We start from the raw sequence: 24,762 nt of genomic DNA on the forward strand, positions 1-24,762 counted from the left end.
GGCGGGGGTGGAGCGGGCGGCGCCGCGGGGAACCGGGCGGAGCCGCCGCCTCCGGGTTGGTGGGGCCGGTGCTGCTTTACCTGGGGCCGTTGTGGCCCTTCCCTCTGGCGGCCTCCCCGCCGCCGGGCTCTGGCCTAGGGTCGCCGGGCCGGCTCCGTGCCCGTCGCCGCCTGCCGGAGCTCCCGGAGCTCTGGGTGGGCCCTGGGCCCGCCGACCCGGCCCGGCTCCCGGGTGTGGGAGCGGAGGAGGGGCCGCTATCGGGCTGAGGAGGGCGCGGTTCGCCGGGCGGCCCCCAGGAGTGAAACGGGCAGCGCTTGGTCAGGGGGAAAAAAAACCCAAAAAGATAATAAATAATTGTTTAGCGCCGTAAATTGAGTTTTTGGCCAAGGTTCGGGAGCTGCTGCGCTGCTCTCCGCTCCCCTGAGTGATTAAAAACAATAAAAAGAAAAGCCATTTCTCTCCTTTTGCCTGTTGCTATCGGTTTCTGTCTTTGCCGAGAGGGGCTGGGATGTGCAGGAGAAGAGCCGCTTCCGTAGGCTTGGTGTGCCACAAAGCGCGGCCGTGGAAGGCCTTTGGAGGAACGGGGGATCCCAGGGACTGCCAGTCCCAGCCACCTGCCTCTGTGGTTCCTCTGGGAAAGCATGGGTCCCTTTGCTCCTTCTGGGAGGTAACACAGAGAACTACGTAGCCCTCGGGCTGGGCTCTGCTGCCCTCGAGTGCTGCTGGGTGAGGGAAGCTGCCTTCTCCCCACGCTTCTCCAGTTAGTCGCTCTGCTGACAGCGCTTCCACCTCTTCTCTGGCCTTGCTGGTGCCACTGGGGACTTGCCGAGAACAGACTGGGATGTTTTATCCCATCTACAGGTTTCGGAAGCTGCAGCCAGTCGCCTGTTGACCGGGGGATTCTACCAGGCGGCTTTTCTTTTTCATGGAATGTTCTTTCATCCTCCTCATTTTCATTCCGCGTGCAGCACGCGTTGTTCTCCATCTGTAATGAAAAGAAGGTTGAGTTTATGAATAGGGAAATTCTCTTTCAAATACTCCAGTTGTTTTAGCTTGCAGCTTCTCAGAAGTCTCTTGAATAGCGTGCTATTAGTGGCTCTGCCGAGTTCTCCTTGCCTTGCAGCTCCCCCTGCACCACTGCTTTGTATGAAGGAGCTCGCTCTGCAGAAGCAGAGTGAATTCATCTTTGATGGATTTCAGCTTGGCTGCTGTCTCCCTGCATAAAACTCTGAGAATTGCTTACGTGCTGTTGTTGAGAAGAATGTGCTGGGAGAGACCCATAAGTGACTGATAATCACAATTATGCAAAATTATGCACAATTATGTGCTTCTTCCCAAGAGCTTCTGAACAGTCATTTTATCAGATGTATCGCGGGTGCACTGCAAAATATCCATTGTAAAACGTAACATCTGTCACCTCTCTTGTCTGCAGACATTCAGTGGAATCTTTTCAAAGAACGCTTTTGACAGACAACCCTGTATTAAGAGGGCGACCTGAAGCACCCTTTGTATTTGTAGCCCGGCCTCCATTGTCCCCTTCTGGAAAGCTGCTCCTGGTGAGCCAGTGATCTGTGTAGGTCCTTTTGACCCTGACTGTCTGAAGAGTTTCCTACCTTTTTCAGTTTTTAAATCCTGCTTCTCTGGGTTCTGCTCAGCCGATTCATTTTGATGGTTGAATCTCTTCCTTGGTGTAGGCTCATGCGGTGTCTCTTCCATGGTGTTGCTGTGCAATGAAACAGTCCTTGAGCTCTATTTCTTTCACTAAGTATTTGCTGTGCCTTGAATACTGATTGGAAAAGGGAATGTGGTTTCCAGTCATGGAGTCATGGGTGGGTGCTCATTTATGGAAGAAGTTTGGGTCAGAAATAGTCTAATGTGTCATGACGAGGTACTTTCTGAGTTTGTATGCAGCTGAAGCCTTTTTTTGAGATAGAAAGGTAGTGTCATACAGCTTGGTTGGTTGCTGCTTCCTGTGGTGAGGATATCAGGGGAGCTGCAGGTAGAGTGCATTGCCTCTAGGAGCTGGGGACCAACCCCTGCAGTACCTTTTCTGATGAAACAGAAGACTATTTATATTTATCTGGCACTTAGGGACATCGTTTAGTGGTGGACTTGGCAGTGGTATGTTTATGGTTGGACTCGATGATCTTAAGGGGCTTTTTCACCTAAATGATTGTATGATTTATGCAGAATTTCCTATAATGTCAATGTTTTTGGTTTAATATGCACTTTCTATCCCTGAATGATGCATGTTCTTTGCAAGGGAGAAGATAAGTTAGGGATTTATAAAGGCTTCTACCTATAATAATCTGAACATCTTTGTCATGGCATATAAAGTACTGTATTTCCCTCTACTCTTCAGGAGCAACTTGCAATGCGAGTTGCAGTACAAGTAAAAGACTGTACTGCAAGAGGCTGAAGGGAGAAGTGGTAATTAGATGCTAATTACTCATGGGTGTATTAGTTAAAAGAGTTGCAAATTCACTTCTTAATGCTCAAAGAAGTGATCTTTGGGCCTTGTCCCTTCACTGTGCATTTGCTGTGCCTTGAACGCTGAGTGGTTTCTAGTCATGAGGTGGTTCACTCGTGGGAGAAGTTAATTATCTGTTCAGCTATTGCAAGCCACTCTGATTACTGGAGATGATGTGTGCTTGTGCCATATGACTAAGATTTCTCAGGCTTTCAGGTTTAGGCCATCGTGGGCTTTAGTTGCTGAATGGAGAACAGTGAGTGGAAATCACATACTGCCTGGGAACCACCTGTTTCTAGACTGAATGGATGGAAACCTCTATATTCTGCACATCTGAGGGGGCAAACTGGGCACTTTCTGTGGGGAACATGTGCAGAGCTTTGCTACTGCTTGTATACTAGTAGTTGCCATAGTGTACTTAAAGATTTAGTTGATAAGTTGTCCCTGGTTTGAGCTGTTGCTGCAAAAACCACTTGAAAGTCTAAATGTTTGGGGTTTTTTTTTAAATTTATTTATTTTAGTGTGTGTAATTCAGCAAAAAGAAGCGAGGAAGACTGATTCATAGTTTTATTAAGTTCATCTATCTCTTATGAGACAGAAGGATCAGTAAGCTCTGAATTCTCATGGCTGATGCTACAGAGTACCTTGGTTCAGCAGGTGGTCTTGGTTCTGCCTTGTCTCTGTATCACACTGTACTTGGATGTTAGAGAGAGTCAGATTTTTAGGATCAGGAGGGAGTGTTCTGGCTTGCAGTGTGGCATGCTTGGCAGACGTTTCCTATCCTCAGAAATACCAGGTAAAGGCTGATTCATAGTTTTATTAGGTTCATCTATCTCTTGTGAGACAGAAGGATCAGTAAGCTCTGAATTCTCATGGCTGATGCTACAGAGTACCTTGTTTCAGCAGGCGGTCTTGGTTCTGCCTTGTCTCTGTATTACACTGTACTTGGATGTCAGAGAGAGTCAGATTTTTAGGATCAGGAGGGAGTGTTCTGGCTTGCAGTGTGGCATGCTTGGCAGACGTTTCCTATCCTCAGAAATACCAGGTATTGGGCATTGGCTTGCAAACAGGCTGAGGATAACTGGTTTAGGTGGGCTCCCTATGGATACTGACCCCAGTGAGAAGTGCTGTGCAGGGGGCTGCGATCCAATAGATGTGGATTCAAAGCATTCCTGTCTTTCTGCAGATTCCTAAATGCTTCGCTGTGCTTATGCAATGAGGCAAGGTGCTATTCTGGTCCTGGGTTCCTTCTGCTTTATTGCCTGAATTCCTAGTTTACTTTGGACAAAAGAAGACCAGCTGCTTCAGAATGAGTGTAGAAGAACGGATTAGAGTCCAATTTACTGATTGTAGTGGGAATGAAAATAGCACTAGCAGCTGTGTGTGCCTTTAGGGTTAGAGGCCTCTTGAGAATGTATTTGCAGCAAGTTAACATGTCTTTCTTAGCGAAGAGTAAATCGTATGTTTCTGTCTTGGAGTGAGAGAATAAAACACTGATAATCAAAATTTGTGAAGAAAGAGAAGTACGTTAACACATGCTCATGGGATTTGGAGGCAGCGTTTCCATAGGACACCACACGCTCAGTGCTTTCTGGTTGTGAATTAGCCCAGCTCTGGGGGCTGTGAAGGCTTCTTTGAAACACTAATTTAATTGAGCTCTCATATGAGCAGTCTTCCTTTGTGCAACCTCACCTTGGCCAAGCTGGAGACTTTTACCTGATGCAAGATCAAATCTTGGAGCGGGAGGCGGCTTGGTTGTCTTCCCTCCCTTCCCTTTATTAGGGAATAAAATATCAGGTGTATTTTGTGTAACTGCTTGACTCTAACTTGGAATTTTGTATGATAGGAATCGTATCAATGCTTTTCTGTCATCATCCCCGAGACCTGCTCAGCTGGAGCAGTGCGCTCAGTCTGTTGCTTTTCCGAGACCAGCTCTTTCTTGATGTGTTGGTCAGAGCTAATCTGAAAGGTTGCTGCTTATCTGAAGGGTTGGAGATGTTATTTTAAGAAACTGGCAAAGCTGAACTTAACTTGACTGGCACTTTTCTGCGTGAGATGTGTTTAGGCTTACAGTCATTTTATGAGTTTTGAGAAAACATAAGCTGATGCTTATGGGACTGATGCTAAAAAGGAAGGAGAAGACCAGAAGCAGTACTGACTGTGATCATTCTGAATCTGTTTTGCCAGGTGCTTTCCAAGGGGAGGGACAGCAGAGTGGATGAAGTCTGGCTGTTGCTGGGGATGGGGAGGATGGTGTTCCCCTGCAGTGCAATACCAGTTTCCCTTTTGGGTTGGCTGAAGCCCCAGAGAGCTTTGGAGTCCAGGCTTCCTGGGTTCCTGCATGAATTGCAATGAAGCATACACGTGCTGAGAATAGAGCAAATTGAGCAAAGCACCTTCAGAAAGGTGTCTCATGGTAAACAATACTTGTTTTAATAGGAGAATGGCTGATTTCTCTCTCCAGCAAGTACCTTTGTTGTAAAGAGAGTGTCTCTGGTGTGGGAGAGACCTGAGGGCCAGGCTAGCTGCAGTGATAACACTGAGCATTTCCAGAAGGTGCTATGAGAGAAACACTAAACTTGCACCCCTCATCCTCAGTTCCAGCAGGCAGGAGGGATGATAATGTTGGGACTGTCTCAGAAGGCTGCACCATAAGATCACAGCATTCCTAGGTGAGGAAGCTGCCTCAACAGGAGTGAGAAGGTAGTCACAGTGGGCAGATAAGCAGTTTGTGTGTGTACAGATGCATAGAAGTATTAGTGCACCTGAGTTTTCATATTTCTCCAGTCTCTGCGAGGGAAGGAAGAGGCACGTGAGCTTCATTAATTGAGATCGTCAGTGGATCTCTAGGTCAACATGTTGTACAGGCCAGGCATGCACGCCTTTTATGGTAGACTCAGCTAATTTCATAAAAGTTCCCTTTTCCAGGACGGTCACACAGACTGATTTCCTGGGTCTGGCATCTCTGCAGCTGCTTGGTCTTTGCTGATCCGTGAAAAGTTCTCTCTTCTTTACTTGCCTTGCACCAGGGAAATTCCAAAGGCTGCTGGTTTCTCTTCAAGTCTTAGCCTGTCTTAGCATCTCTTTCCCAGTTGATCAAGGAAGTTGGGAAAATACGTTGATCATGAAACAATGTCCCTGCTCAGCACTGTCTCATCTCTGTTCTGGGAAAGGGGGATTGGGTTGCCCTAATAGGAGAAGTAGGAGCTGGGAAATTGTTCTTTGGATGCTTACCAGCTCATTCAGGGTATGCTGGAAACTGAGTCTCAGGAGGAGCCCTTAAGGACAGGACTACTTCTGTGTCCAGTCAGATCTCAATTTGGGCAGCTTGAAGCTTTTGTTCCTGAGAACTGCTGATGGGGAGGGTTGTCTCGCCCCCATGTGACTTTCTCCCTGTGGCTCTGTGGGAGAGAGCAGGGCTACTCCCTCCACCCAGGAGAGGGTTAAAAAGGAACTGAACAAGTCCATTTCTTTACAGCCTCTTACTACCAGATGAAGCACAAACCAGCATGTCTGACACCTCTCTGGGACCAAACCCTGAGCACAAGCTTATGCTCTAAGGCAGATAAAGGAGTGAAAGGTAGACCTCCAGAGCAAACGCTGAGTTAACTTTTCTTCTGTGATGGATATTCATGTTTTGGAACTCAGTGCTTTCTGTTTGTGAATTAGCCCAGCTCTGGGGGCTGCGAAGGCTTCTTTGAAATACTAATTTAATTGAGCTCTCATATGAGCAGTCTTCCTTTGTGCAACCTCACCTTGGCCAAGCTGGAGACTTTTACCTGATGCAAGATCGAATCTTGGAGCGGGAGGTGGTTTAGTTGTCTTACCTCCCTTCCCATTATTAGGGAATAAAATATCCGGTGTTGTTTGTGTAACTGCTTGACTCTAACTTGGAATTTTGTATGATAGGAATCGTATCAATGCTTTTCTGTCATCATCCCCGAGACCTGCTCAGCTGGAGCAGTGCGCTCAGTCTGTTGCTTTTCCGAGACCAGCTCTTTCTTGATGTGTTGGTCAGAGCTAATCTGAAAGGTTGCTGCTTATCTGAAGGGTTGGAGATGTTATTTTAAGAAACTGGCAAAGCTGAACCTAACTTGACTGGCACTTTTCTGCGTGAGATGTGTTTAGGCTTACAGTCATTTTATGAGTTTTGAGAAAACATAAGCTGATGCTTATGGGACTGATGCTAAAAAGGAAAGAGAAGACCAGAAGCAGTACTGACTGTGACCATTCTGAATCTGGTTTGCCAGGTGCTTTCCAAGGGGAGGGACAGCAGAGTGGACAAAGTCTGGCTGTCGCTGGGGATGGGGAGGATGGTGTTCCCCTGCACGTGCAATACCAGTTTCCCTTTTGGGTTGGCTGAAGCCTCAGAGAGCTTTGGAGTCCAGGCTTCCTGGGTTCCTTCATGAACTGCAATGAAGCATACACGTGCTGAGAACAGAACAAATTGAGCAAGGCACCTTCAGAAAGGTGTCTCATGGTTAACAACACTTGTTTTAATAGGAGAATGGCTGATTTCTCTCTCCAGCAAGTGCCTTCGTTGTAAAGAGAGTGTCTCTGGTGTGGTAGAGACCTGAGGGCCAGGCTAGCTGCAGTGATAACACTGAGCATTTCCAGAAGGTGCTATGAGAGAAACTAAACTTGCACCCCTCATCCTCAGTTCCAGCAGGCAGGAGGGATGATAATGTTGGGACTGTCTCAGAAGGCTGCACCATAAGATCACAGCATTCCTAGGTGAGGAAGCTGCCTCAACAGGAGTGAGAAGGTAGTCACAGTGGGCAGATAAGCAGTTTGTGTGTGTACAGATGCATAGAAGTATTAGTGCACCTGAGTTTTCATATTTCTCCAGTCTCTGCGAGGGAAGGAAGAGGCACGTGAGCTTCATTAATTGAGATCGTCAGTGGATCTCTAGGTCAACATGTTGTACAGGCCAGGCATGCACGCCTTTTATGGTAGACTCAGCTAATTTCATAAAAGTTCCCTTTTCCAGGACGGTCACACAGACTGATTTCCTGGGTCTGGCATCTCTGCAGCTGCTTGGTCTTTGCTGATCCGTGAAAAGTTCTCTCTTCTTTACTTGCCTTGCACCAGGGAAATTCCAAAGGCTGCTGGTTTCTCTTCAAGTCTTAGCCTGTCTTAGCATCTCTTTCCCAGTTGATCAAGGAAGTTGGGAAAATACGTTGATCATGAAACAATGTCCCTGCTCAGCACTGTCTCATCTCTGTTCTGGGAAAGGGGGATTGGGTTGCCCTAATAGGAGAAGTAGGAGCTGGGAAATTGTTCTTTGGATGCTTACCAGCTCATTCAGGGTATGCTGGAAACTGAGTCTCAGGAGGAGCCCTTAAGGACAGGACTACTTCTGTGTCCAGTCAGATCTCAATTTGGGCAGCTTGAAGCTTTTGTTCCTGAGAACTGCTGATGGGGAGGGTTGTCTCGCCCCCATGTGACTTTCTCCCTGTGGCTCTGTGGGAGAGAGCAGGGCTACTCCCTCCACCCAGGAGAGGGTTAAAAAGGAACTGAACAAGTCCATTTCTTTACAGCCTCTTACTACCAGATGAAGCACAAACCAGCATGTCTGACACCTCTCTGGGACCAAACCCTGAGCACAAGCTTATGCTCTAAGGCAGATAAAGGAGTGAAAGGTAGACCTCCAGAGCAAACGCTGAGTTAACTTTTCTTCTGTGATGGATATTCATGTTTTGGATTTGTGATGTTATAGGAAGGGAATGGGATAAAGCCAGGTGCCGCTGCTCTGCCTAGGAGCCTGTTTGGGTATCCTGAGTGGATCGAGGTATCTGAGAAATATAAATGGGACGTCAATGAACACCAGCCCGTGGGAGGGAGGTTACCTGGGCAGCATGTTCCCTCTCTCACGTGCAGACAGTAGCTGAGCCAATGGAGCTAAGGCTTTACCAGCCCCATAAACCGACCTGGCAGCACAGACGGTGGGTGGCAGATGGGGCTTTGCTGACCAGAGTGACTCTCCCTCTTGCGTGAGCACCCCCCAACACGCTCTCAGAAATATTCCATAGGTGATGAGGTTGGGCATACAATTTCAAATGTGCCGTTTTAATATGAGGCCTGTACTTCTGGTACGCTGGCTGTTTTACCCCCAGCGGGCCCAGCAAACCGTAAGGCTGGTCTTACGTAGTGTTTTGAAGCTTGGTGTTAGATGGCAGTGTAACAACTGAAATAATTTTCAGAGAGCTGCTCACTGTCTTTTCTCTCAACAGGTGTGGGGGTGTATGCTGTTGTAAAGGCACCCGGAGGAGCCTGGAGCAATGCCACCACCCTCGGACATTGTGAAAGTAGCTGTTGAGTGGCCGGGTGCCAATGCCCAGCTGCTGGAAATAGATCAGGTGAGACCTGGTAACCAGATGGGAAGGAAATGCGCACAACCTTGATACTGGAATGTGGGAAGCACAGAAATGGGCAGGATTTCTTTCTGGTTGAGAGGAACATGGCTACTGAGGACTCTCTCTTTCTGTTCTAGAAAAGGCCTCTCGCATCCATCATCAAGGAGGTCTGTGATGGGTGAGTAGTTCTCTGGGAACCCTCGTGGAAAAAGTCTGTCCCCCTGACAGATCTTGCTGGAGTGCTGCGGAGAGTCTCTGCTGCTTGTCGGTGTGCTGCTAGCAGGATCCATGCTGCCAGATTTGGCCATGGAATGGGCGAGGTTTTAAATTGGGAAGAAAAAGATCTCCTGGAAAACAGGGACTTTGCATCTTTATTCTAATTCTGAGTGTGTGCATATGTATGCCTCTAGGGTCAGTGTCTCTGAGGACTGGCCCATCTTACTGTTTCTGAAGAGCCGGCCTCTTCAGACATTCCACAGAGCTTGACTTAGATTAGGCTAAAGTCCCATTCCCCTCAAGAGGAAGCTGTTTTTCTCTCCTCTTTGGGACACCTAATTTCCCATGATAAAGCTTTGCTCGAAAGTTATTTTCTACCCTCTTGTGATCAAGCTGCTGTTCCTAATTGAGAGCCAGAAGAAAGAGGAGGAAGAAACTTACGTGTCCTTCTTCTTCCTCTGCCAGGTGGTCGTTGCCAAACCCCGAATACTACACCTTGCGGTACGCTGATGGTCCTCAGCTGTACATCACAGAGCAGGTCAGTGTAAGAGAGAGAGCAATTTACTGCCCTGGGCAAGAGTGCAGAATGCCTTGAAGTAGTGTCACGGAACAATATTGCTGCTAATGCCTGAGGGGCAGCACCTCTGCTATCAAAAATACTCAGACCTGAATGGTATCATTCAACTGAGGAGCCTTGTGCTTCTCCCTGTGCGTGCCCATAGGTGCAAAGACCCAGTGACTCAATTCAATACCTTCAAGAGGGCTGTGTGGTATAGGAACCCCTTTACTTGTGCGTACAAATGTGCGCTGCAGATCCAGATGCACTCTTTTCCCCTCACTTTTCTGCAATTTAAACTTTATGTTTTCTTTCAGACTCGTTGTGACATCAAGAATGGAACTATCCTTCAGCTGGCAGTCTCCCCGGTAAATGCTTCCTCACGTCCCTCTTTCTCCATAGCTATCCTTGTATGGCTCTTATCCTCGCTGTTTCTTGCCTCTCAGCTTCTCTTTCTCCTTCTCCCTAAATTGTAGGGGGGTTGCCTTTGTTGTGGGCCATTCTGCACGATGAGGTGCACACTCTTGTGTGTCTGTAAATAAATCCACTCTGCATTTTTGTTGCGTTTCTTACAGTAGTGTGTTGTAAAGCACCTGACAGACACATTCTCAGGATGAGTGCAGTTAGTATTATCAGGAATAGTATTGATGCCTTAATGCAGAAATTAAAATAAGAGACAAATTTGATGCAGAGGGAGTTGTTCCTAGTAAATTCTTGCTATTGTGACCTCACAGTTGTCTTTTTCAGACTTGCTGCAGCTTCCTTTTTATTGAAATTCTTAAATCTTTTATGTGCAAGGGTCGTGGCATACAGCTGGGAGTGAGTAGAACAGGAAGAAGTTATTTGGGCAAGAGGTGGTTGGGAGGATATCATTGATTTGTGTCTGAGAAATCTTACACAAAATGAGCCTGTGTGTTTCTTTGAATCTGTGAGAGATTTTTTTAACATTCTATTTCTTTAATGGTCTCACTCAATATTTCTATATCCACCTCCACTCACCTCACCAAGAAGAAAAACGAGCATTTACTCTAACATGTAAAATAGCATTTTATTGGCCTCCTGCTTGGCTGTAACTGTTGCTAAGGGCAGCCTTTTTTAGTCTGTCTTAGACTTGCTGCCTGCTGCTACTCATCCTGTCTTTGCTGGTATGTCCATACCCTTGCTGAGCTCCCTCTGCCCATCCATGGACTGCTGACAGAACGCTGGTGGTGGCAGAACTCAGCCTGCAGGTGAGTCCAGTCTGTAACTGGCATCATCCCTTTTTCCTCCCAGTCTAGGGCAGCCCGACAGCTTATGGAGAGAATCCAGTCGCACAGTATGGAAGCCCGACTGGATGCCATGAAGGAACTGGCTAAGCTTTCAGCTGATGTCACCTTTGCCACAGAGTTCATCAACATGGAAGGGATCACAGTGCTGACACGGCTCGTGGAGAGCGGGACCAAGCTTCTGTCCCAGTAAGTTTCCTTTGGTAGCCCCTGGCTACCGAAACCCTGCCACATAAACCTAATACACACATAGATGTAAAACATAACTTCCCTCTGCAAAAGCCATAGCAATTTTTTCCCTGTTAAATATTTCTTATTATTCTTATAGATTCCACCTGCCTTTCTGGTTACAGATACCTAAATGCCCAATGCGTCCTTCAGATTCCTGCCTGACTCCTCTCTAAAAATTGGCGTTATATTTGCCGCTTTCTGCAGAGCACAATAAGCAGTTTGGCAATGTTTTGTTTTACTATGGTTCCTTTGGAATTCTTCAGCGAGTATCATCTCGGCCCGGAGATCGGTTTTTCATGTTAATGGCTTGTTCCAGAATGTCTCCTAGCAATGTGCAAATGACAGATTTGAAGATACTTCTTCTCTCTTAAAAACAAACCAAAACCCAAACTCTGATCTGAAGGTTCATGGTGAACTCTGATGGCTTTTCTGCTGTAGTTGTTCTGTTTCATTGAAAATGCTTTTAAAATCTTGATAACTTGTTATCATAACACTTTCAAGTCTTCTGTTTTCTTCTAAATTAGCAACTAATATGTTTTCAGCCTATCTTTCCCTCAGTCTTTTTTACCTTTCTGTCTTGTGGTTATGTATTAAATTTTACACAGTTCATGCTGTGCTTTTGTTTTGTTTCAGCCCAGGTCCCAGGATGGCAATTAATTTTGCTTTGTTTTTCTTTGATGTTAGGACACATTTGTTTTGTGTGTGTATGTAGGGGCTATAATTTCCAAAGATTTTTTTATGTTTTGTGATACAAATTTAGTCTGGAGCTCAAATCTGACAACAGTTGGAAAACCTAGTGTTTGCAGATGGTATAAATTTTCAATTGATCAGCTTAAAAAGCTTTCCCCTTTTCAAGCTGGTCTGTTTTAACTGATGGTCATTGTACTGAATATTCTGGGGTTTGCTGTTTTTTAGTTGGGTTTGTTGTTTTCCCCCTGACATGAAAGCATTGAATTTGAGTAATGATACTTTGCACTGCTCAGTAATAAATACTGCATTGCTGCTTTTGCTGTTGCTCTTTTGACTACCAGGGACTGATCCAGGTGGTTGTGAGTCTGTGGTGGCAGGACTAAGGACTTACTGTTGCTAGTTTTAATTTGTGCATGTAATCAGGAAAAATAAAATAGGATTCCACAAAACAATAAAATTATCTTCATAAATGCAAGTACTGTATTGCACCCCCAGCTGCCAAACTGTAGCCTATTTTATTAGGAGAAGGTGGTGATGTTTTTCTCTTACCCAGTTTATTCAGCTTGGACAGGCTTTTTCATTGCTACTGGATCCTTGGTAATTGCATTCTTCATTTTCTCAGTTACAGTGAGATGTTGGCTTTCACCCTGACTGCCTTCTTGGAGCTCATGGACCATGGAATTGTCTCCTGGGACATGGTCTCAATAACCTTCATCAAACAGGTGAGCTTGGGTGAAGAGGGTGAGTGGATGCTCTTTCTTTTTGTGCTTTAATGTAGCTTCCAGGAAGAGCAAGATGACTCTGAGAAGCTAAGTGCTCACTGAGAGCATGGTGCACTCAGCTTTCTGAGCCCTATCTCCCTTAGCTTGTCTCACTCACCACAAGGTTTCCTGGATGGGCATCTCTTGACCTGTTGGTTGATCTGTTTTTAGATTGCAGGGTATGTGAGTCAGCCTATGGTAGATGTCTCCATCCTTCAACGATCCCTAGCCATTCTAGAAAGCATGGTGCTAAACAGTCAGACTCTGTATCAGAAGATAGCAGAAGAGATCACCGTGGGGCAACTCATTTCTCATCTGCAAGTGTGAGTGTCCACCCAACAGTGGTGTGATTTAAATAATTTTTATGAATATCTGTTAATTTGAAAACACATCCTTTTATGTTTAAATCACTTAAAAATGCTATTTTTAAAGTATTACTGATGTGACATCTTACTTGAACTTCAGGATATCTAACAGATTTGAAAAGTAAGATCCTGGAAAAATATGGTTGCGTTCTGGAAGCACTTAAGCAGATGAGTGTATGTCTTGAACAAAGATATTTTGCTTTAACAACTGCACGAATGTGTTCAGTGTTGGGACCAAACCTGCATTTTACTAAAACAACTTCCCAGAGCTGCTGAATCCAGTCATCTGTGACCTTCACTGCTCTTTAAATTGTTTCCACTAGAATCTAAGAGCTCATCATCTCCTGGTTTTTGTCTTGCATATTAAGGAAGAAAACAATGGGATATTTGCTTTTTTTCCACACCTCCCCTTCCTCTCTTTCCAAATGAATTGACAAATTAATATCTGGCTTTTATGGCTCTTTGTCTAGGTCGCTTCTATCTACTCTTATATAAAAAAAGAAGCATACGTTTCTTAGAGCTTTAAGTAGTTGCTGTTTTTTTTTTTTCTCAGGCTTTTAATTCTGAAAATGGGGAAAAACACCATTTATGAATATGACTAATATTCCTTAAACAATGAGCAGTAGTTTAACAAAATTATAGTGCAAACAATGTATTGCGTCAATGTCACTGTGTGCTTAGAGCGTTTCTACATTTGAATTTGGTTAACAGAAAAGCTAAACAAGTTCTTTCAGGTTTATAATTTCTATTTTAGCAAAATACAGGTCTGGTCCTAGGAATGAACAAACTTGTGCAGCTGTTAAAACAAAATATCTTTGATCAAGACATATATGCTTAATTGCTTCCAGAACACAGGGAATACTGTGGAAAGGGAAATTGGAGAATGAGTCGGAATTTTTGGCAAGACTATCATGAGGGAACAATCTTTAACAGAGGATAGGTTGTGGAAGAACAGAACTGTGCAAATAAGTCTGAAAGAGACAACTTAAAAGAGGACAAATTAATTTCAAAATTGTTCTGCTGTGTCCAAAAGTAAGCGGTGTAGCAAAAAGAGCAGCAAACTCCAAAAAGAGGGTAGGAGAGATGAAGTGACAAGACTTCAGAGACCTGCAAAGCTTGGAGGCCCAAGAAAAACCTAGGATAATGCACAAACATTTGCGTCTTTAAAGTATGGCAGATTGACCAGAATGAAGAAGGTTTGGATGGGAGCAATAGAAGAGAGACTATGGTTGTTATCCATGGAAATGCCAGAGGTAAATGCCAAAGTGGGGAAAATAGCTATTTAAGCTAAAAGATGTTTTATAAAATTTTTTTTGTATATATATATTAAAAAAAAAAAGGTATACACACATGAATTCATTTAGGTGATGCACTGGACTTCTGTTAATCAGAAGAGCTTGAAGTTCTGCAGAAGTCTCCCAAGAGAAATAGTATAGCAAGAAACAAAACTGGCTTTGATCGAGCCTCAAGGTGGGGGTGGAAAAGAGCGTGATCGGCATTTGGAAGCTTATTCAAAACATCCAAAGTGAAACCACATGCTGTGCATGATCTAGGAAGGGACGGAGAAGGCGGCCCTGAAGAAGCATTTCAGTGAAAATAAGAAAAAGACATGTGTTGGGCCAAACTATTGAGGTTGGAAGGCAATGCCACAGAAAGAGGTGTGCTTCCCCCTTAGTTCCATTTGTGTTTGGTGGCTTCCACTGATACACGGGAGAAGAATTACTTGCTCCATATTAATTTTTAGCCGTATCCATATAACAGACTGGAATATAACTAGAGGCTTTACAGAGATAGTTTCAACATTGGAAGCAAACTATGGTGGTGCTGAACTCTGAGCTCGGCTGGGCCACAATCTGCACTGTCTTCTGAATAACGGAGCTGTCAGTCAACAATTTCTGACAGCTTTTTGCAGGCCTTATGAAGAGTTGGATGGCAGGAAAGCAGATTACCTGAATCCTGCTTCTCCGTTGAAATGCAAGAGAGCTGTGGTAAATGTTCTTACAGTGCAGGCAAAGCAACTGAGAGCTGTAATGTTTTATACTGTCTGTTGTCTTATGATCCTCCCATTTTTGTTTCTGCAGCTCAAACCAAGAGATTCAGACATATGCAATTGCCCTGATCAATGCCCTCTTCCTGAAGGCACCTGAGGACAAGAGACAGGTTTGTTCTTGCTTAATTTAAACCTGAGTAATGGTTATTGGCTGGCTGTTTACTTTATGCCTCACAAATCATATTGTCTGGCCAAGACAGACCTTAGACCTTGCCAAGAACTTCTGTAGCTGTTTCAGTGTGGCAACATAGGAGAAAAAGTACTATCCCATTAATAATGTATTCTGGAGCAGCACATCTATGTTTAGCAGATGCTCAGAAAGGAATCTGAAGGGCCTGGAGAGACAGAAAGTAATCCTCTATACAGCATGGAAATTTTTTTACAGAAAATTAATTCTGTATGGGATAGGTAGGCTGGGTAGTGTCCTTGGGGTTGTATGTACTTTCTAAACAAACACCCCACCTCCCCCCAAAAAGGGACTTTTCTTAAATCCTGGGGGGATATTCCCACTGGCAACTGTGAGAAATGAAACATCTGTCCTGCTCTGAGGAAAATCCCAAGATCTTAGCCACGTGCAAGATGTGCATATGTCTGTATTGTGTAGCTTTGCTGTGTTAAGCCTTTCTTCTCTAGTGCCCCGTTTGTGCCTTATTTCTGGACTCCGAGCTAAATCCTGTCTGCTTCTCTTTGTGCCTTTTTTTGCTTTCTGCCAGCAGGACAAGCTGCTTAACCCTCTAGACCTGCCCATCACTGTAAGTAACTCAAGCCTGGGGGCTGGTCATGCGGAACTGTAGGCATTGTTTAGTTTTTCTCCAGTTATGCCTCCCTGTATCACAGAAATGATGCACACAGGCTTCAGGTAGTGGATGAGCCCAGGGAGAAGGGCGGGAGGACCATTGGGGATGTACTCAGAGTACGAAGGGGAGAAGAATCAGTAGCAGGAGAAATCTTAAATGACTTATTGTACACAAAAGACAATAAAGATGATCGTGAAAGGAAACTGATACTGCAAGACTGATGAGGTGAATCAATTTTAAAACCGGAACCTATTCTTTAGCAGGCTGGGTCCCCTTAAACTTGCTACAGCCTGAGTTTATACCCCAAATCTCGTTTGCATTAATGACAGTTTCATATCCAGCTGCGTCCTTCTAAAGGTAGAGCTGTTTGTCTGTGAGCAGCAGTCACAAGACAGTGCTGACTGGTGGCTAGGGCGTACGTTCTGCCTAATCTGTGACTTCTCCCTTTGGGAATTGTACTATAAGAATGGGTTTTTTGCCCTGTGCTATCTCCGGGGGAGTCACCGTTCTTGTTATTAGGTTGATTTGGAACCTTCAGTATCTTGAGATTGGGGTACATTTTTTAGATTTTCTGGGGGGCACGGAGCATGCTCCCCTTTTGCCAAGGATGCAGAGCCTTCAGAGGGGAAAGTATGGTCTCAATAAATGTTACATAATTGCTAAAATTAATGGATATGATTAACACATGGAAATAAGGAAGAACATACTCCTCTGTTGGTAATTTGGCCAAGATACTGAACTTTATAGCAAACAAAATTCTTTCATTTCCCCGCCACCCTCGAACACAATCCACATGACCACAAAAGGCCATGAAGATGATTAAGGCACTAGAATATCTTTCATATGAACAGAGGCTGAGAGATTTGGGGTTGCTCAACATCAAGAAGAGAAAGCTCAGGGGTGTCTTACCAATGTGTAAAAATATCTGATGGAAGGGAATAAAGAAGAGGGAGCCTGACTGTTCTTAGTAGTGCCTGCTGACAGGACAAGAAGCAACGGGCACAGCTTAAAACCCAGGGGAAGGGAATAAAGAAGAGGGAGCCCGACTGTTCTTAGTAGTGCCTGCTGACACAGGCAAGAAGCAACGGGCACAGCTTAAAACCCAGGAAATTCCACCTGAACACACACAAACAAAACCAAGATAGTATGAGGGAGGTCAAACACTGGCACAGGTTCCCCAGACAGATTGTGGAATCTCCATCAGTGGAGACATAAAAAAATCTGACTGGACACAGCTCTGCACAACCTGCTCTGTCTGATGTTGCTTGAACCAAGGGAGTTGGACTAGATATCTCAAGACATCTCTTCCAACATGAAAGATTCTGTGATTCTCTGACCCCATCAAGCAGCAAAGTGGGTGTTATTGGACTCCCAGCAGAACGTAGATCCCTTAGCAGTGGTTAGGCTGTGTGTGTGCTCATGCTTCTTACTCTGCTATTTAGAATTGTTTAATTGTCTTTGTCCTTCCCACTGTATATCTGCTTCAGTCACCTGTTAGTTTGTTCCACGATCTCCGTCAGTGGAGACATAAAAAATCTGACTGGACACAGCTCTGCACAACCTGCTCTGTCTGATGTTGCTTGAACCAAGGGAGTTGGACTAGATGATCTCAAGACATCTCTTTCAACATGAATGATTCTGTGATTCTCTGACCCCATCAAGCAGCAAAGTGGGTGTTATTGGACTCCCAGCAGAACGTAGATCCCTTAGCAGTGGTTAGGCTGTGTGTGTGCTCATGCTTCTTACTCTGCTATTTAGAATTGTTTAATTGTCTTTGTCCTTCCCACTGTTTATCTGCTTCAGTCACCTGTTAGTTTGTTCCATGTACAAACTAATTCCTTTAAAGATTCTTTGTGTTGCATGAACAAATCCTAACGTAGATCCCTTAGCAGTGGTTAGGCTGTGTGTGTGCTCATGCTTCTTACTCTGCTATTTAGAATTGTTTAATTGTCTTTGTCCTTCCCACTGTATATCTGCTTCAGTCACCTGTTAGTTTGTTCCACGTACAAACTAATTCCTTCAGAGTAAAGATTCTTTGTGTTGCATGAACAAATCCTAAGAGCCAGCCTTGTTTTGTTCTCAGTGCTACATCTCACGAATCATAGTAAAAAAAAATAATGACTCAGAGGGCAGTGTGTTATCTCTGAAACCACTTCCTGCTTCATCTAGATGCTTCTTAGATATCTTTCACTTACTTGTTTTGGTTTTAACATGAGCACTGCTGAATTCACAGCCGTTATGGCTTGGCCATCAGCCAGCATATCACTTTCTTGGTTTAGGAGGTTTCTGTCTGGATCAAGAGTGATAATAAGGACTTGGATTGAGGCTTATATATACATTTTACCAGACTCCTTATAAAGGCTGTCAAGGGCAGGGTTGATATGAGCAGCTGGAGCAGTCTTGGATTGCTCAGAATGTACAACTGATTGATTGCAATTGTCTAAGACTGCACATCTGCTCCCAGTTCTCAATCTGCACTGCCCAGGAGTGTGAAGAGATCTCAGACTGGCAGTTGGTTTGGACTTCTTCCAGATGATGTATTGCCTAACAGATTTTTCTTTCCCAAAGATTTTGCTTATAACAGCAAACTTCTGATAATATTCCATCTTGACCTTGGCACTTGTGCCACTCTCCTAGCAGCCATAATGAGATTGCTGATATTTTAAAAATACATCTTCACAATTTGCAAGGGAAAAACACAGGTTAGATTTTTGCAGGGGCATGTGTAATTGGTCCCAGAACTGAAGGCCTGCAGCAGATACTTGCATTTGCTGTGACTGTTTGTCATCATGACTTGATGGTTGGGAAACCCTCTTTATCTGGGGAAGGAAGCCATGCAGTAAAAGAGGGAAACTGGAAGCTTTCCTTTAAGTATGAAAATTATTTACCCTTTATTTTTGTAAACTGACCTGCTTCTTCAAATTGTCCTTAAACTGACTTCTAAACATCTCTTTGGAAACTGAGATAAAGGAAATGTAAATTTCAGGAGAGTTTCTGAGAGGGAAGAGACCTGAAAACTACATCCTCTAGCCCTTGTTACCTTGGGTGTATACCTGGGTATGGAAAGTTGTGAAATGCTATTTGAAGGAACCTCTTGTAGATGACAGATTTTTTCTGGGCAACCCACAATATGCTTCTGGCTGCCATATCTGCTGATATTGAACATCGTTAGATGTCCAGTATTAAGCTAAATTTTCTTCTGTTCTTCGACTACCCTAGTGCCTTTCTCCACATGAATGATGTTTTGTAGGGGAGCCATCCATGAGTTGTCCCATGGTAAAGATGACCCTTGCATCCCAGCTTGATGCTTGCTCTGTGGTGAGATGCCATGCTGAACTGACAGTCTGTAGTGAAAGCACTTTGCTGTGTGCCAGCGCTATCTCCAGTTCATAGGCTTCCTTCTTTCTCTCCTTTCTGCACAATGTGGGCTTTATGTTTGTATTTCACTCACGTTATTTCATCTCTAAATTCCACAACAGGAAATGGCTAATGCGTTTGCCCAGAAGCACCTGAGGTCCATAATCCTGAATGTAAGTATGTCTGGAATGATGGAGCGGTTCCTAATGTTTTCTCAGTAGAGGTTTCACTTGTGCAGAGTGTAAATTCTGCTGCCCTCAGGGCTCTTCCAGAAAAGTGAGTCTTTCAAAGCTGAAATTGGAGCCACTTACTCAAAAGGAGGTTATGGGGATGCTTCTTTCTGCTGTTACAGAGCATTATCATTGGGCTTCTGATGGAATATGGAGGTTAAACAGCTGAATCCTCATATACCCACATGTACATGCAGCCTGGCATATACCTGTGGCTAATACCTCACATTTTATTTGTATTGTCTTAATTTCTACCCTGTCCTTTATTTTGCAGCATGTGATTAGAGGAAACCGGCCCATTAAAACAGAAATGGCACATCAGCTGTACGTGCTGCAGGTCCTGACCTTTAATCTCCTGGAAGAGAGAATGATGACCAAGATGGATCCCAATGATCAGGTCATTATTAGAGCTGAGTAAGATCTGGTAGAATAGAATGTTCAAGGAGCCTTGTTCCTAGGCTCCTTAGCTCCATAGAACTTGAAGTAGATGGTGCATAAAGTTTCAAGCCACCCTCACATTGTAGTCCTTGAGATTGGGGTATTTCATGACTCTCCTGCTGTATTCTGTGGGACTGCTAGAGATGTAAGTGATCACTGGAAGCCATTTATTCCTTTCTTGACCAGTGTGGTGCCAGCTGTCAAACTGTTACTCCACCTCTATGGAGGGCACATTCTTTTAGTCATTTCCTTGCAATATACAAGGAAGCTGGGCACTTTTAAGGTATCTGTTGCTCAGTTCTTAGAAGCATTATAGTCTTGAGTGAGAAATGCCTTACATTACCTGAATACCTAGAAATTGCCTTTAAACTTGGGGCAGTTAAAGGAAAATGCAAACAAATATTTTGCTTTACCCAGTACACTGAAACTTGCCATTTTGAAATGACTTGTCTCTTCTTACGTGATGTTAATGACTTTTGGCATCTCTCTGTATTTACTGGGTGAGCTCTGGAGAGAGAGGTGGGACTGTGCATTATGTGAAAATACGGCCGAGGTGATTGATCACATGTTACCATTTCCCTGCCTTCTGTCCTCCAGGCACAGAGAGACATCATATTTGAGTTGAGAAGAATCGCCTTTGATGCGGAGTCTGACAGCAACACCGTCCCTGGCAGCGGAACAGAAAAACGCAAAGCCATGTACACCAAGGACTACAAGATGCTGGGATTCACTGTATGCATCTAGAGAGTGCTGGCTGTATCGCATGTAAAGGCAGTCTGAGAGATCTCCATCAGAGTTGTAGGGAAATAAGGAACAGAAATAGCTGTTTGCTTTACCATACTTCTATATCTGAGTTGTAGAAATTCAGCTACACTGGAACTCCCAGGGAAGATCATTCTGAACTTGCTGATTCGTTAAATGCCAGGGCTCATTAGGCACAGTCTCTGGAGGTATTTACTTACCATATGCACCTATTCTTTGAAGAACTTGGAAATCAGCGTCTCTTCTAGAAAGACCGGATAGCGTTGTCAGCGGGTGTCCAAGGTTGTCTCTTGGATAGATGTGAGGGAGTGCTTGATGGACAGGTGGTTGTAAAATTCGTTCAGAAATGGTTCTTACAGAATTTCTTTGAGGTAATTTGTCTGGGTTCTTTCTACACACTCTTTTCACAGAATCACATCAATCCAGCCATGGATTTTACTCAGACTCCTCCGGGGATGCTGGCATTGGACAACATGCTCTACTTGGCCAAATTTCATCAGGACACCTATATCAGAGTAAGTGAAGCTGCTGGTTTTTGCAGATAGCAACACCTCGGCAGCTCTCCTTAGCGTGTGTTGCATCCTCTTCTTGTAGATTGTTCTGGAGAACAGCAGTCGAGAAGATAAGCATGAATGTCCCTTTGGGCGCAGTGCCATTGAGCTTACCAGGATGCTTTGTGAGATCCTGCAAGTCGGGGAACTCCGTAAGTACCATTTTATTCCCCCAGCTTTCCCAGCTGCTGGGCTGAAGCTTACAGGCTCACCGATATTCACAAGCATTTGTACCTCAATCTTGCTTCTGCCATGTAAGGGCAGGGGGAGCTTGGAGTTGTGCTGCCAGTGTCCCAGTGTGACACCAGTATCAAAATTAAGTAAGAAATTTAGGTGTGTGCACTCCAATTTTCCTGAAAAACTGGCACAAGCAGAAAGCTTCGACCTCCTGAAGCTTCAGCAGGGGGTGGTACAAAAAAAAATATCAATCTGGAAACCGTCATGAACTTGAGAAAAGTTAAGTAGCTCTGACAGTCTCAAAGCACCATTCTGAGATAATTAACCACTGTAAGAAATTCTACCTGATGAGAGTGGGAAACAGCTGCAAGCAGTCATTTGGGGGGACTGGTATGAAAAGGTCACATGAATGACATGGTGAAGTGTGGGAATAGTTGCCATTCCCAGTATAAACTGTCTATGGGGAGACGAAGCATCGAACTGTCTTAATCTCTTTGAGTTATGTTCTACACCATTGGGTTTCTGTCACTGTAGTGGATTTTAGTTACTCTTAGTAGCTCTTGGTCAATATGCTCACGTGGTTGTGATTTCTGTTTCTTCCTGAAGCCAATGAAGGCCGGAATGACTATCACCCCATGTTTTTCACCCATGACCGTGCATTTGAAGAGCTATTTGCCATCTGCATCCAGCTGTTGAACAAGACCTGGAAAGAAATGAGGGCGACGGCAGAAGATTTTAATAAGGTCAGGGTGGAGAAGGGGTATTTTTGTTGAATCTTTTGCAGAATGGTCCGTGTTCACTCAGCCTGCACACTTGGTTAAAGAGTAGGGCGCAGAAGGTGTGACCGGGCATTGATGTGGGCTGTGAGGGAGGATGGTCCAACTTTTATTTGGCATGACCGAGGTCCTTCTTTATTCTTCTGGATCTTCAAAGCCACCAGTATGTTGATGCTCCTGGCCCCACTTATTCTATATCAGTTTTTTGCTGCCACTGAGCTGTGCCCTGGTTCTCTGCTGCCGTTAAGCAGCAAGAATGTGACTTGCTTTTTTCTCCCTGCCCAACCTCTTTAGGTTATGCAGGTTGTGAGGGAACAGATCACACGGGCTCTCCCCTCTAAACCAAACTCCTTGGACCAGTTCAAGAGCAAACTGCGCAGCCTGAGCTACTCCGAGATTCTGCGACTCCGCCAGTCCGAGAGAATGAGCCAAGATGACTTCCAGTCGCCACCTATTGTGTAAGTGCCTAACAAAACCAGTGGCTTTCTGTGCTTGCTGGTATCTCCATTTTTCGCTTACTCTTCCGTATTTGATTCCCAGGGAGCTGAGAGAGAAAATCCAACCTGAGATCTTGGAGCTGATAAAGCAGCAGCGCCTGAACAGGCTTTGTGAGGGAAGTAGCTTTCGAAAAATTGGAAATCGCAGAAGACAAGGTAAGGTGGCAGCACCTACTGCATTTTTTCATGTGAAGGACTGTAGGCGAGTAAGTTCTTATGGATGAATCTGTCTGCAGGCGTATTGCCAGAGAGGAAAGCTGGTTACCTGGGCTGGCTATACCAGTCAATGGTTTGGGATGGAGCAGATGTGCATTTCTAAGAATACAGCCATCCCCTCATGAGCAGGAAGCAGTGCTGAGGGGTTGGGGGTAGAGGGATTGGGTGGTGTGACTATAGTGTAGTGGCTGGAAGACCTTATATGAATGGTCTTGCTCAGTTTGATCTTCTTGATGTGTGTTCCAGAAAGATTTTGGTACTGTCGCCTGGCTCTGAATCACAAGGTGCTACACTATGGAGATCTGGAAGATAATGCCCAGGGGGAAGTGACCTTTGAATCTCTACAGGAAAAAAGTAAGTCCTGTTTATTGCTGAGCACACTGGGCTACGTTCTGTGCTCTGCCATCCAGAGGCTGTTCAGACCATCAGAGAGAGAAAGAGCTGTTGGCTGAAGCCCTGACTGAGATGAGATCAACTTTTGGTCCTTGTCCAAATCCTTTGAGTCTTGGAATTGCTTGGTATTTCTTATAATGGCCAACTGTAGGGATGTGTTACTGGTTTTGGGAAACGGCGGTAATGAGCTACAGGAACAATGTTCAGTTGCAAAGACAAAACAAAGTTCTGTCTTTCCATGAGTAGGATTTCTTGTGAGTTTTACTTTTTCACTGTTAGTTCCAGTTGCAGACATCAAAGCCATTGTCACAGGGAAGGATTGTCCACACATGAAGGAGAAAAGTGCACTGAAACAGAACAAGGTGAGCGCTCCCTTTTTGCCTGTAATTAATATCCGGGTGCTGTAGAATTGAAGATGGTGAAAGCAAACAACAGGAGCACGTGGTCTTCCATGCCACAGGTGTATTGTTTACGAACCCCATCTCATCCCTGGGACTTTTCCTAGTACAATTTGTGGTTGCTGGATGCTGTGAGCTGTGTGCTGTGCTGGAGGCTGCTCGGAGTTGTGAGAATACTGCTATGGAAAGTGTGCTGGGCTGCAGGAAGGCAGCTTCTCTTGTTGGGTGCTGTGGTGTTTTGCTCAGTCAATGAGTGAAGGATTCTTTTTCATTCAGGAAGTGTTAGAATTGGCCTTCTCGATATTGTACGACCCTGATGAGACCTTGAACTTCATTGCACCTAATAAATATGAGGTAAGAAACATAGCGGTTAAGCAGTAGAGTATAAAGCAATGAATTTAAGAGATTAAGAAGGATCAGTTGCTTCTCACCAAAGGCTGGAGCAGGATGTCTCACACTGGGTTCATTCTTAGAAAATGATGCCAATGCTTAGTGTGAATTTTTTTTCCTCAGTTATCTTTTTTTTAAAAAGAAGTATATTCCTTCACTAATTTCCCTTAATCTGGGCTGCTGCTTTTTTTCCTCCTGGGCAGTCACTTGTTCCCTCCTCCCCATTCTGGAAGACACTGATATTTAAAATAGCTTTGTGTTTTTTGTTGTTATGCTGCGATAGAAATTCATTGCCCCCTTCCTCAAGCCATGGGGTCATGCTTCCCTCCAGGCTTCTAACTTCCACTGCAAACCTCTGTGGGCACTGTTTTGGGGCTGGGTGGCTTTTTCCCTGTGGGTTAGCTCCCTCCCACGTTTTCCCCTTTTGGAGCTGTAGGAGTATCTCGGATTGTCCCATGGATGGAAGGATTCAACATAACCTAGAGTTGTGAATTATCCTTTTTTTTTAAATTTATTTATTTTTTTCCTTTTTTTCCCTCACCCTGCCCGCAGTACTGTATCTGGATTGATGGGCTGAACGCTCTCCTGGGGAAGGACATGTCCAGCGAGCTGACGAAAAGCGACCTGGACACGCTGCTGAGCATGGAGATGAAGCTGAGGCTCCTGGACCTGGAGAACATCCAGATCCCCGAGGCGCCGCCGCCCATCCCCAAGGAGCCCAGCAGCTACGACTTCGTCTACCACTACGGCTGACGGGGACCCGGCGGCGGGGCTGGGGGGGGGTTGCGTGTCCGTGTGTCCGCTTCCGCCGACCGGCGCG

The 24,762-nt window shown here is 44.8% G+C and overlaps 1 protein-coding gene across 3 annotated transcripts; it reads left to right on the forward strand.

Annotated features, from left to right (window-relative positions):
• Positions 1–8,003: 8,003 nt before the first annotated feature.
• ELMO2 (engulfment and cell motility 2) lies at positions 8,004–24,756 on the forward strand. Of its 3 annotated transcripts, none has more exons than XM_014943846.1 (22): positions 8,004–8,112; positions 8,704–8,829; positions 8,964–9,004; positions 9,508–9,580; positions 9,916–9,966; positions 10,871–11,052; positions 12,407–12,506; positions 12,717–12,868; positions 14,992–15,070; positions 15,674–15,712; positions 19,237–19,287; positions 19,619–19,741; positions 20,380–20,514; positions 20,955–21,059; positions 21,139–21,247; positions 21,879–22,015; positions 22,343–22,506; positions 22,589–22,701; positions 23,008–23,115; positions 23,434–23,516; positions 23,829–23,906; positions 24,495–24,756. In XM_014943846.1, exons 2-22 carry the CDS (start codon positions 8,752–8,754, stop codon positions 24,693–24,695), a joined length of 2,202 nt encoding a protein of 733 aa, XP_014799332.1. In that variant the 5' UTR covers positions 8,004–8,112; positions 8,704–8,751; the 3' UTR covers positions 24,696–24,756. The 3 variants fall into 3 exon arrangements, with proteins under 3 accessions (XP_014799332.1, XP_014799333.1, XP_014799334.1); XM_014943847.1 differs by having other exon boundaries at positions 15,677–15,712; XM_014943848.1 differs by lacking the exon at positions 15,674–15,712 and having other exon boundaries at positions 8,005–8,112.
• Positions 24,757–24,762: the final 6 nt, after the last annotated feature.

The sequence above is a fragment of the Calidris pugnax genome, unplaced genomic scaffold (assembly GCF_001431845.1).
Source record: "Calidris pugnax isolate Ruff unplaced genomic scaffold, ASM143184v1 scaffold118, whole genome shotgun sequence".
Taxonomy (NCBI): domain Eukaryota; kingdom Metazoa; phylum Chordata; class Aves; order Charadriiformes; family Scolopacidae; genus Calidris; species Calidris pugnax.